The 13,956-nt window shown below is 31.3% G+C and overlaps 1 protein-coding gene across 2 annotated transcripts in view; it reads right to left on the bottom strand.

Annotated features, from left to right (window-relative positions):
* Positions 1 to 5,000: 5,000 nt before the first annotated feature.
* The window catches only part of LOC107445896 (U6 snRNA methylphosphate capping enzyme Amus), a 67,608-nt gene continuing 58,652 nt past the window's right edge, over positions 5,001 to 13,956 (bottom strand). For both annotated transcript variants that reach the window (XM_016060385.5, XM_071188356.2), the window contains one exon: positions 5,001 to 5,287. In XM_016060385.5, coding sequence (XP_015915871.2) covers positions 5,124 to 5,287 — 164 coding nt within the window. In that variant the 3' untranslated portion in view covers positions 5,001 to 5,123. The remainder of the gene's footprint in view (positions 5,288 to 13,956) is intronic.

A 13,956-nucleotide genomic window follows, 5' to 3' on the forward strand; every position in this document is an offset into this window, starting at 1 on the left:
TTTCCCAACTAAGATAGAAGGACGACATTTAAGATACTGAGATATTTTAAGACACTAAAAAAATTGGCTACGTATTCCACAGCTTTTTATGTTCGGTATCTTTATCCTCTTTGTAGTGACTTATAAAACATCAACACTATTTTAGATAATCTAAGTTGAAGTCACGACAAACAAAAAAAAAGACAATCAATAATTTATAATCTTTTTTCAAAAAAAATAGTATGCTAAGTAAATAATCAGCTGTTTTGCATTAAATAATTTTAAACAGCTGAATGTTTTAATTTCTTAACAAGGTTTTATTCTTAGCTAGCAGACAATAATTCTTTTAAAAAAAAACTTGACTATAATTTAAAAAGGAAGCCTAAATTAATGAAAATCTAAATTAAAGTTCTAAAAAAATTTATTAGTATATTAATGAAGAAATAAAAAACGTAAAATGGAAAAGAATAAGATTTTTATAATGTTAAAATTTAATTAAATAGTTGGTAGAATAGTTCTGCGATACACTTCCGGAAATTTCTTTTAAGATTAGGATGATATAGGGTAAACCAACAAATGAAGGAGCATTTCATAGATATTTCTTAGAAATAAGATTTTAAACGTTTTAATTTAGATTGATTGGTAACAGTAGCTTACTACCTAACAATAGGAAGTCATCTAACAATGCATTTAGTTACCTGGTCTTTGAGTCTTCTCTGGAAAAAGCTTTGAATTTGTTAGTATCTGTTCAATGCCTTGTTTCTTTGACAAAATTATAAGGTCAGTGTTTGTTGTTATCCGTTTAAATTACAATTAATTGCATATAACAATGCTTTTTTTTCTCATTGTGAAAAAAAGAATTCAAAATATGGTCATTGAAGTTACGTTTTATTTATTTTAATCATCATAACATAACAAATACTGAGATTAGGGGGTGTTTATTAACTGGATTACCGAACGATGAAAAACCAATGAATAAACAAGTGTTCCTTTACTGGGATTTTTTCAAGTTAATGAAAATAAAAGAAAAATTTTAATTTTCTTGTACCTTTTGTCATATTATAAATCAAAATTATGTTAAAAATAAATAAAAAACAAGGGAAAGAATTCGTTAAGATATTACAGAATCAGTCCCTGCTACATATTTCATTGGAAAAAGCTATTCATGAAATGAAACGATGACCGCAGCAACATTTTACAAATATACTGCAAATGTTTCTACCCATGGCTAATTAAAAATGCAATCAAATTCCATATTTTGCTTCTTCTGGATAGGTATAAATCTCATATCAATTTGAAACTGAGCAAGTTTTGTTCCTCAAAACAAATTTTCTGGTTTAGTTTTCTACCTAATTCATGGAAATCTACCGTTTGATCTTGAAAACTAAAGAATTGTAAAACAATATGTCTAGAAAATTTTACATCCATTTTTTAATAAGATTTGAGGCATCAACTGATGAAGTTAAAATGCATTTATGAAATGCGATATTTTTCCATTCGATGTAGAAAACGTTGACTGTAACAAATGCATGCAAAACAGACACCAAGAGTTAATGAGCAAGACAACTTATCAACAAAACACATGCTTCGAGAGTAACGATGCGCTATTTCTTCAGAAGCTTGAGAAGGAAATCTCACAAGTTATGTTGCAAATTTTTAAAGGAACATTGACAGAAAAATTTAATCTCCCAAATATCCAATAGCCTGTGCTTTTCTCAATATTGAAGAATTTATTTCAAAAAGAACAATTGTATAATCAAATTTTGGCTCTGAAGCTGAGACAACTAACATTAATAATGAAAGTATCTTGAAAACTGATTTTGAGATAAGTCCTCTTGAGGCATTGTTAGTTGCAAAAACAATTGGTTTCATAAGTAACTACTAGATATAAGTCAATGAGAGATGGGTTTTACTCAAACTTCGAAACTCCTTTTTCTCATTTATTATCCAGTGAGGAATTCTGGAAATGGAACTGGAAAATCAAAAGAAATTTCGAAGATACATTTACATTGGCCAAAAATTTGGAAAAAAAAGGAAGGTTTAAATCAAAAGAAATAAATTACTCATGACGAAGAGAAAAAAAATACTTAAGAAGATTTAAAAAAAAGCTTAAAAAATATGGGGAAAAGGGTAAACAAAAAAATGATCGAATTATAATAATAATAAAAACATCATCGGATTACACAATGATAAATATTCATAATTTAGAACGGACTATTAAACTGTGAGAAGAAAATGAAATTTTTTTTTAAAATTATGTATTCAAACATATTTTACTTTCCATTCCATGACTGAAAAAAAAGTAATATTTTCCACATTAACTATGGTTATATGTCGTAATTCCAAGAAAAATCTTGTTTTTAGACATTTGTGTGGCCTATGGATTCCTAACGAGCATCAAACATTCTTAAAATTAAGTGTTCATTCACTGGAAAATTTAGTGTTTATTCACTGGTAAGAACTGTTCCTTCACTTGGTCATCTTACTACTTATTATTTAAACCACCAAAAGCTTAAAACAATATTATGTAAGTTATCTAACTTTTTTTTACATAATTTGCATTTAATAACAAATATGTCGACACCATCATTTAGCTAAAATTACAAATTTTGAAATTTTTATGATTTTTTTTAAAGGCAAGCTAAGCTTAAGTGTTCCTTCATTGTTTAGTTTACCCTATAATATGTTGAGAAATTTGCGATGTTGTGAGAGAAGTTTAAAAATGTTGACTACGTACTTTTATTAATATTTATAAAATATATATTCAAGAAATTGATAAATATATTATTCCAAATCTATGCATACGTATGTATATTATTGAAATTGTATCAGTTACTGAAAAACAAAATAAAAAATAATCACATTAAATATGCACAATCTGATGTATTCTATCAGAAGCATGCTTTTTTAAAACTAGACATTTGTTAAATAAAGTGTTTTTTATTCAAAATTCTTTACTAAATTGCAAATAAATTATTAAAAGACTAAAAAGAAACATCGTATTTTATAGTGTGAAAGAAATAAAAAGAAAAAGATTAGCAAACGATTATTAGCGAAAAAAATATGAATGAAATTTTACGCTACGCGCGCGAAGTCAAGTTCCTCCCCAAGTTTATCACATTTTAATATTAATCGCCCCAATTAGTTATTTCTTTATTGTCGCCAAATTATTTTTTTAAAAATAATTAATTTTAATTTTTCTCAACTTCTAATAAATAAAAACAGTTGAAACTTTAGATTTTTGAATTGAAAAATATGCAGATTAATATGGTATAAAAAAATTCATACCTTATAATTCAATATTTTTTCATCCTCACTTTAATTAAATAATAAAAAATTATAAATAATAATTAAAAATTATTTTTTGCATGAAATTATCTTTGGGTAAATGAGTTTTATGAGTGGGTGCAATTTTTTTTGAATTGCTTCAATAGTTTTGAAAATATGACTGAAAACGGAAAAAGCTAAATTAACATTAAGGGGTACGAACTTTGAATCGCTCTCCTGACCAAACTATGGGGACCACATTTCCCAGATTGCGGCTACCCCCTATATTTTGAAGATAAGAAATCCAAATATGTAAAAAAAAGGCATGTTTATTCAGAGAAAGTACGTTTTTGTGTCTGATTTCATAACTTAATTAATAGTTAGCACTAATTAATTAGCATATTTGAGGTCACCCCCAGGAACCATTAAGATTGACACTTAGTTCGTGAAAATCCGATCATTAGAACGAAAGTTATTCAGGGTGATTCGTTTTTTTTTTTGCGGACTGTACATATTGATACAGAAAATTCAGAATTTGCCGACTATGATTGAAATTGCCAGCTAAGGTCGTAATTGCTAATATTGGGAAGACGAGACACCTCCTACATCCCCAGTAGTAATGCCCCTGACAGCAAACAGAATTTTGCAATTATCTGATGCAACAAAATACTGATGGAAGAACTTGAAAGTTTTAGTAGAATATGTTATTCGAGTATAAATATGATCTAATATAAAAACTCAACAATCTTAAGAGCTTTAACAACATTATCAACATGATAAAAACAATTCAAGATTCAAGTAAGAAGACCTAAAAAATATAGATTAAACATTACAGTGAAACATATATTTTGATAATCCAGAAAATATTCTTTTAATATGTTGGAACGGTATAACGACAAGAAATATAAAAATTGAGCCTTTGAAGAAATTTAAATACTGGAAAATTCATAATTATGTTTGAGAATTCATGATTTCTATATTAAATTTCTAAGCAGAAAATTACAGGGGTTTAATTGACTGAAATTACACTTACTAAGTCACTATTTTTTTCCATCTATTTATGATACTGTAGTGAGCCTGATGATTTTCGATATTCAATAAAATTCATATTTAAAGAAAACTATGCCATTTGCAAGCAGTGGAGCACAGTTTAATTGAACTGAAATATAAGCAACTGTATGCATCGATGATGCATATAACAGAATTATTAGATCAAGGGTAGCATATAAAATTGTATTACTTAAGTTCGAACCAAAAGTAAATATTGCCAAGTTCTGGGTGTCAAACTAAATATTTTAAGAAAAAACAGGAGGGTCATGGAGCGATATCCCCTTCTTTTTTTTACTCCTCCATAATATGCAGTTTTTTCAAAATTTTTTAAAATTTAAAATGATTAGATTCTAAGTTTTTGTAATGAATATAAGTTTTTTCAGCAAAAAATAGATTAATTGAAAATGTTTTTAATATAACCAAAACTATAAAGATATAAATTTAATAGAATAAATATGTATGCGCGTTTCTATGTTAATGATATTTTTAAGTCCACATTAAAAATTAAACCATTTTTTTATAAAAATTAGAATTTAAAAAAAATTTAATCTTCTGCTTCTGTATTAAAAAATTTATTAATTTCTACAGAAAAGTTTTAAAAAAAATTTTAAAACCCAAACGGATGTGCTATAAAATTTGCATGTGTTTGTTTCAATGTAAACTATTTCATTCTTCTTTAAAAAGTAAAAAGACTTACAACACTGTATACTTCAGCTGATAATTTAATGAACCCGTATCTCCAATCCATCTCTAATATTAATCTCTTTACAATATACATATAATAGAAAAGTCAAGCTCAGAACAGTTTAAATAAAATGAAAGATGAATCAGCTTTGCAAATTTCTCTCTGAATATTTACAAGAATAATCACAATTGTCTTCTGAATTCCATTGATTCTTGTGAAATGGAATATGAGATATCCTGTTATTGATAAAATCTTCATCGTGATGATGGTAATCTTTCGTCAAAAGATACATAGTATGTCGATACCCTAAAATATCAAATAGAACATTAAAAGAAAAAAGGCAAAATATTCATATTTAAGAGAAATACCTTCACACAAAAATAAATAAATCAAACAAAACAGTGGCTTTTTTTAAGTCATACTAACTCACTCGTTGTCAATCATGACAAGAACCAAAGAAAAGTAGTTATGATGGCTGTTGTTGAAATAGGATATTTTACTTTATAGTAAGCGAGACAGTTTACTAGTTTACTTCATCTAAATGAACAAATAGCCAGTTTCCATACCATCCACCATATAAAATGTCAATTGTCTGTTTCACATTTCGTGAGAAATACAGTTACTCTGACACAGCAGCAACAATCTGATAAGGAAGCTGTGTTCTGAACTCTGCACGAACAGAGGCCTGGAATTTTCTTATACTAAAAAAATAGGGTTAGAACTCAATTTCTAAATAATTCTTTTCCAGAAAAATGTTTTAAAAAAATGTCTGGACATTTTTTTGCAATGGACAGACAGCAAAATTTTATTAGAAATATATTTTTATTCAATAAACACCGAAATTTACTTTTTGGAAGAAAAAATGTCAAATATTACCACAGCTGCCATATCTCTTGATCTACACAGATTTTTTTTTTATTTTAAAGGTGGTAATAAAGTGTATGTGTTAATATTTAAACCTTAAAATTAATTTTCAATAAAACTTCCATGAGTAGCTCCATTAAGCAACCACCCCCTTCAACGACCACTTTTTTAATGCACAAAATTTTTTTCCCTGTCAATGTAATGTTAAAAGTCCTCTAGGAAAGATCAGGCAACTGTCTTTCCTAGAGGACTACCAAGTATCCAAGTATCAATCACCCTTTCAGAAATTTTCCTGACTTTCTCCCCCTTGTATAAACAAAAACATGTTCCAAACCAGAGAGAGGGTATTTGATTCACTTTTCACCAATTGACCTTGACATATAACAGGTGCAAGTAAAGGATAATGCACACACACATTTCCCTTATACTCTTGAAAAACCGAAGTGGACGGAATTTCAGGATGGTAGCGAAGAGGAACAGTGGCACCTCAAGTGGCAAGTAGGACATTTCACCATGGACACATTATTTGAAAGAGAGCAAAGTAGACTAATTTTTTCCACTTTATTGTTTTTACTTGATCTTTATTGTTATTACTATTATAAAAATTAAAATATTTTGCTTCTGTTTAGTTTTGGCTGTTGAGCAAATTATTTTTAATATACCCCAACAAAACAAATAAATTAGACCACACAATCAACCATGAAATGTTTTCCTCCAGACAAATCTGTCTTCTCTTCCAACACCCTATGTTTAAAGTAGAGGCCAAAAATTTTCCTTCCATTTGGGCTACATTTCGTGCATATTCATCTCCTATAAAAAGAAGGGCCTTTCATTAAAAGGAACCATGTAACTGGGTGTGTGTGGAATACTGGCCGAAAAGGATAGCATCTTCAAAAAGGAACAAACCCAAAAGTGCGATAGTCATGGGATATGCTCCAACAGAGTGTCTCAGATCTTATCTTCAGATATGTTTAACTTCAATTTAATTAGCAGTGAAAATCTCCTTGAAAAAAAACGGTTTTTGAATCAGTTTAATAGATTCCACCCTTTTTGCAAATTGGGGGGAAAGAAAAAACACACATCCCTCCACAGAGTACATTTTTACAACCTGCAGTGAGGAATTCTAAGAGCTGCTGCTAAAATACAAAAAAAAAAAAAAAAAGATGCCTCTGCTTTGCTTGACAACTAATGTAAACAAACCAAGATTGAATACACCCCTTTTATCCTGAAGAAGAAAAAAAAAAAAAGATGCACATTTAAAGAAGTAGTTTCTGTCTTTGCATTTTGAAAACGAAAAATTTGATTTGGATCGATTTGATCATGAAAAGCAACAATGTTTGTAAGCAATCATTTTCTAAATATTTAAATAAATTTATTTTATTATATTTATATTATGCATTAAGTCACCCCAATTTGTTTACATACGTCAAATAAGTTAAAATTCGTAACTATGGTATGGCACCCATGGAGAGATCAAAACGCATTCACATCTCTCCTCCCCTAAAATCCAATCAATTAAAAATTATATTTTTTAATTTTTAAAAGTTACTCTTTTAATTTTAATAAGTAATTTTTTGTGATGATTTTTAATATTTAAACTGCTGTTTGTAGAAAATGCAACACCATGAAAGAATCATCAGAATCAAATGAAATTTAATGCAGAAACGACTTGTACTGATACAAATAAATGATGAAATTTTCAAAACAAAAGAAACAAATTAAGCGTCCGAAATCAGTATTTGGTGCAGCCACCACGCGCTGCAATAAGTGCTGCTATACGACGTGGCATGGAGTCAAACAGATGTTGAATATCTGCTTGAGGAAGAGAATTCCATATCGCTTGTATGCGCAACCAAAGTTCGTCTTTGGAAACTGCAGGACGCGGATCACGAGTGAGACGCCGACCAACCATATCCCACACGTGCTCAATAGGCGACATATCCGGTGAATAAGCAGGCCAAGGAAGAAGTTGCATGCGTTGTGCTGAACAGAAGTCTCTAACAGTCCGCGCAACATGTGGGCGTGCATTATCCTGCTGAAAGATAGCTCCAGGGATGCCTTGAAGGAAAGGAACGACTTCGGGCTGTAGCACTTCACGGACGTATCTGTTGCTATTGAGATTACCCTCAATTCGTATCAAATTGGATCGTCCATGATACGAAATCGCACCCCAGACCATAACTCCGGGTGTTCGACCACTATGTCGTTCAATAATACACTCAGGAAGGCAGCGTTGACCGGCATAACGTCTAACACGAACACGGCCATCATGGGTCCACAAATTGAAGCGTGATTCATCTGAAAAGATAACTTGGTGCCAATCAGCTCGCCAGTCTCTGTGCTCAAGAGCCCACTGCCGACGCAGCCGTCGATGATCCACCGTGAGGGGAATCCTGTATAATGGCACCCTTGCACGCAATCCACGGCGCAGCAGACGACGACGAATTGACGAAGCCGACAATTGTACACCTGTAGCAGTAGACCAATGTGCTGCCAGCTGCCTGGAGGAAGCTGTGCGATCATTCACCGCCATGCGGAGCAGGTGTCGATCATCGCGCTCTGACGTCACCTTCTGTCGTCCAGTGCCTGTTTTTCGAGTTGTTCGGTGCTCGTCGGTCCACTGCTTCCAAACTCGCATCACTGTGGAACTGTTCCGCTGCATACGAGCTGCTATTGCGCGATAGGAAAATCCTCCTTCTCGAAGGCCGATTATCCTCCCTCGTTCAAACTCCGTAAGTTGCTTGAATTTCTTATTCTTCCGTCGTGGAGGCATACTCAGGTCTCACTAAACGTTTGCCACTAACAAATAATCATAGACTATTTTCAACGTCCCGCTACAGCACTTTATTTATACGCTTTCAGCATCAATTCAGAGGGCGCTGCGCGCGCCACGCACGCGCGATGGCTCTGAAACTTTATTAATTTGCATAATATCCTATAATTGACATTTGCTGCGAATTTCATTTGATTCTGATGATTCCTTCATGGTGTTGCATTTTCTACAAACAGCAGTTTATTTCATGACAAAAAAAAAAAAACACCTTAAAATTTAATGCTATAGGTTTGAGTTTCATAAAATATTAATACAACAGTACAGCACTTTTTCTTATTTTGCTCTACTATATGCAGTTTTAAGTATTATAGTTTGGTTTTATTATTTTACCATTAGGTTAAAATAACCAGGGGTGATTGTGAGCCCAACTCGAAAATCCTGAAAATTTCTTGAATAAAATCATAAATGATGCATAAAATTTATGTCTTTATAAATTTAAATCATTGATATTTTCACAATATGTAATTCTAAATAAATTATATGCAGCATAATTTAAACTAATAATTATGTATAAGTTTACTTTTATCTCTAATCACATTTGTTGAAGTATCAGCAGCCTACACCTAAACTCTATAATAGTTGTATATTTTGATTTAGATGTGTTGATATCGAATTCTCATTAGGCTTCCAAAATTATTGTAAATATTGTAAAATTATTGTAAATAGTATTTATTTTGAATCTTTTAACAAGTGGCGTCCGCGACAAGGACTATGGAAAATTTGAAACGTGAGAGAACGCAACTTTGGCGATTATTTACAAGATCTTTGAAAGAAATGGAAGCCGTCTTGAAGACAGAAAAGGTAACTAAAAATGATTTGATATCTGTTTTCAATATTTTAGAAGATAAAGCAGGAAGGTTATTTATAATAGACAAAAAAATAAAAGTAATTTGGCTAGAAATAGAAAATTTTGATGAAACCGAATTTGATAACGAAACAGATTTAACAGAAGATTACCGCGTTAAATGGGTTTCCATGAAAGCAAAAGTAGATTTGAATTTGGCGAAAATTGAAAAAAAAAACAGGAAATTCTTGACGCGTTAAATGAAACAAAACGAAATTTCCGTCTCCCCAAATTAGAATTGAAACGTTTCGACGGCAATATTAAAAATTGGCTTGGATTCTGGGGACAATTCAACAAAATTCATGAAGATAATAGCATTGATTCAGACAATAAGTTCCAATATCTTCTGCAAGCAACAGAAATCGGCACTTCGGCGAGAGATTTAGTCGAAAGTTTTCCGCCATCTGGTACCAATTATTATAAAGCTGTGGAGCAATTAAAATCTCGTTTTGCCAAAGATGAATTATTAATCCGAATTCATGTTCGGGAACTGTTAAATCTTGTTTTAACCCAAGCAAAAAGTGGTGAAAATTTTACATTGCGTGTTCTTTATGATAAATTAGAAACTCAACTACGAGCTTTGGAGACTTTAGGAGTAACGTCTGAAAAATACGAAGCTATGTTATATCCATTAGTTGAGTCTGCCTTGCCGGAAGATCTCATCAAGGAGTGGGAACGAACGCGTAGTAGAGTTGACGATAAGGACGATGCAAATATTTTAAGCAGCTTGTTAGGATTTCTTCAATCGGAAGTTTAAAGTGAAGAGAGGCTGCAACTTGCACGATCAGGTTTTGGAGGAAATCAAGAATTACCTATGTTCACCATGAAAGACAAAATTCCTACTGCGTCTTGCATAGTAGCAAGTGAAAAGAAAAGGCTTGATAAAAATGTCAAGCAATGTTTATTTTGTAATAAATCCTCTCATAGTTCAATGGAATGCTTTAAGGTTATCGACACGTAGCTGGAGGAGAGGAAGGAAGCTTTAAAGAAGAAACATGCGTGTTTCATCTGTCTATATCAAATGCCTTTTTTGCAAGAAAAGACATCACAATTTTAAAGATGAAGAGATATTGCAAATAAATTAGGATTAAAACCAGTAGATCAAGAAGTATTGAGTCATGGACTTTTCGGGGGAAGTGAAACTGAACAAGAATCACACCACGTGTATAACATTACATTGCAAAGTTTATGTTCAGATTTTAAGGAAAACATTTCCGTTTTGGATAAAGAAAAAATTTGTGGTTACATTCCACGCGTACAAAATTCTAATATATATCCTATTTTGAAAAAGAAAGATATTAATTTAAGTGATACGGGCGAAGATGTACCGGAAATAGGCTTAGTAATAGGAGCAGATTACATTGGCGCATTATTGACAGGAAAAATTGAGCCAATTGACAAGAACTTAGTAGATATTAAAACAAAATTTGGATGGACACTCCAAGGTAAACAAAGAAACTGTTCAAATTCTTTGAAGAATATTACTTATGCTACCAATTTAGATTTAACAGAATTATGGAGCTTAGATACCATCGGAATAAGAGATCCTGTAGAAGTCAAATCAAGACAAGTCGCTGATGAAGAAACTATTGAGTTTTTTCGCGAAACTATTAAAAGAAATGAAGAAAACAGGTATGAAGTGTGTATTCCGTGGAAAAGTGGACATCCTGAGTTAGGACTCAACAAAGATTTAGCCATGAAACGGTTAATGTCAACAACTAAAATTCTTACTCGATCTGGACATATTAGTGAATATAATGATGTGTTTAATGAGTGGATTCAAGATGGAGTTATTGAAATTGTGAATAATGATGGAAACAAAGGGCACTATTTACCACATCGTGCGGTTATCAAAACTGGAGAAACTACAACCAAAATTCGCCCAGTTTTTGATGCCTCAACAAACGATTCAAAAGAAAACTCATTAAATAAATGTCTTGAAAGTGGTCCAAATTTACTAGAATTGATACCAAAATTGATAATGCAGTTTCGAAAGAATGCAATTGGCATAACTTCAGATATAAAAAGAGCATTTTTACAAATCAGTCTAAATCCAAAAGACAGAGAGTTCTTCAAATAGTTATGGGCTCGGAGAAGCGCCAAATACCACTCAACAGTGGCAAAAAGTGATAATTTCTTCTTGGCGTAAAAAATCCTTCCACCAAAGAAATTTAGGCAGGAAATGCGTAGATTACGAAGAATTGGAAACTATTATCTGTGACTGCGAAGCCACAATAAACTCGAGACCATTGACGTATATTGAAGACAATTCCGATGGTCTTCGGCCTTTAACGCCAGCGTGTTTTTTGCAAAGCATTCCAAGCAGTGAAACCACTGATTTAGACGAAATTGATATTAAAAGCATAAACAAAAGATTACGTTTTGTACAAAAACTACGGCAGGATCTAAGAATAAGATTTCGCAATGAATATTTAGCCAAGTTAGTACAAAAGGGTCATAGTCGCGAAGAAGTTTTGAATATTGGAGATGGGGTTTTTCTTGAAATAAATTCTAAACACATAAACTGCCCTCTAGGAACCATAGTTGAAGTTCTCCCTGGTGCAGACGGACATTCAAGGGTCGCCAAAGTAAGAACAGCTGAAGGCGAGAAATTGAGACCATTTCAGAAATTATATTCCTTGGAAATTAGTAGTTCTGAAAGGCTACCCTTCGTTATTCAGAAAAGAGAAGAAATGTCTGGACCTCTGCAACCTGAAGCTGCAGATGACTCCGATTCTAGTGAAGATGATGAATTTCCCACCAAATTAGTAACAGATTTCGTCACTAGAATTGGTCGACGTGTTAAATTTCCCAATAGACTAAACTTATAAAATGTTGCAATCACCTGCATTGCAAGGTGGGAGGTTGTTGAAGTATCAGCAGCCTACAACTCAACTCTATAATAGTTGCATATTTTGATTTAGATATGTTGATATTCGAATTCTCATTAGGCTTCCAAAATTATTGTAAATATTGTAATATAAAGCGTTTTCTTTTTATAAAATTCCATAGTATTTATTTCGAATCTTTTAACAACATTGTTACCAAAAAAAATAATTACAAATGAAAGAGAAACTATGTATAAATTCTAGTTCTAACGTTTTTAAATAAAATATTTAAGAATTTTTATATGTCAATGTGATCAATGATTTCTTGAAACTTCTTGACCTTGGATTTCCGGATTGCGGTTAGCGAAAAATACAGAAATACAGATTTTTTTTGAAGCACAATCATCTCTGAATAATATCAAAAAACTGAACTTCATACTAAAAATCTTTGGTTTAGAAGTATTGAATAAATTATTGAAATTGTATTAAAAAAATTTAAATTACAAAGTATTTTTTTGAAATTAAAGGGGGGGGGGGGAAAATCATGACTTTTTAAGTATTTTGATTAATTATTTTTCCATTCGCAATTTTTCCCTGAAAAAATTTCTGCGTGTATCCTTGGTTACTAGTACATCACAATGTTAGAATTTTAACCATTCATTAAGCTTAAAAATTGTATCCCGTCAAACAATTATCTTATGACAAATAATTTTTAAATATGGGTAGTGATAAATCAAAAACAAATATTATAATTAAATACAGAGCCCGTGATAAGCATTCACCACTTCATCAAATTTAATAAAATTGTAAATTTGGCAAAACAAATTTTGTTTCAGTGAACGATTTTTTTTTACAGAGAAGAAAAAAATGTATTCTCCTTGATCCTGAAAATTATAATATAAAGTTTTCTGCACAAATTTTGTAATTTTTTTTTATTTGATTACAGTTATTTCCCTTAGATATGTTGCATAGCTAAGTAGAATTATATTAAGTCCAGATAAAGCAAGCATAAAATAAAAATCGTAAAATACGGATGTACACATTCATTGCCGGATCACGCGATATCATGTGATGAAACACTTTCTTGTAGTTTGTGTCAATAAAGCAGGTTAAGTGGTAGTATTATCATCCAACTATTTTTGCAGAAAATATATGTTCTCATGGCAATAACATAGCATTTATTAAAATAAACTTATATTTTAAAATTTAAATGTTAAAATGGATGCTCAAATAAGAAAATTTAGCTTTCATTTTACCTTTATAGCTTACCACTTTTCAAAGATAAAATATAGCCACCTGCACTCGGCCAGAAAAATGACTGAGTTCCTGGCCGAATTTCGTTAAAAAAATATTTCTGTTAGTAATATAAGAACCAATAAAACAGAATTAAATTATTCAAATAAATTATCTTCTGTCACAAACCGTTTTTCTAAATGATTCCGTGCCAGTAAAAACTCTTTAATTAAAAAATAAAAGACTTAAAGAATGAAACGTTTTATTTAAAATGAAATATGTTTATTTAAAAGATTTACTTAAAAGTACTTAAAAGTACATCAAATGTTGCTTCAGGTTTATCAATATATTACTGATCTAGTCTCAGAAATCA

This window comes from Parasteatoda tepidariorum, chromosome 12 (assembly GCF_982258835.1).
Source record: "Parasteatoda tepidariorum strain Cologne lab strain chromosome 12, Ptep-v5.0, whole genome shotgun sequence".
NCBI lineage: Eukaryota > Metazoa > Arthropoda > Arachnida > Araneae > Theridiidae > Parasteatoda > Parasteatoda tepidariorum.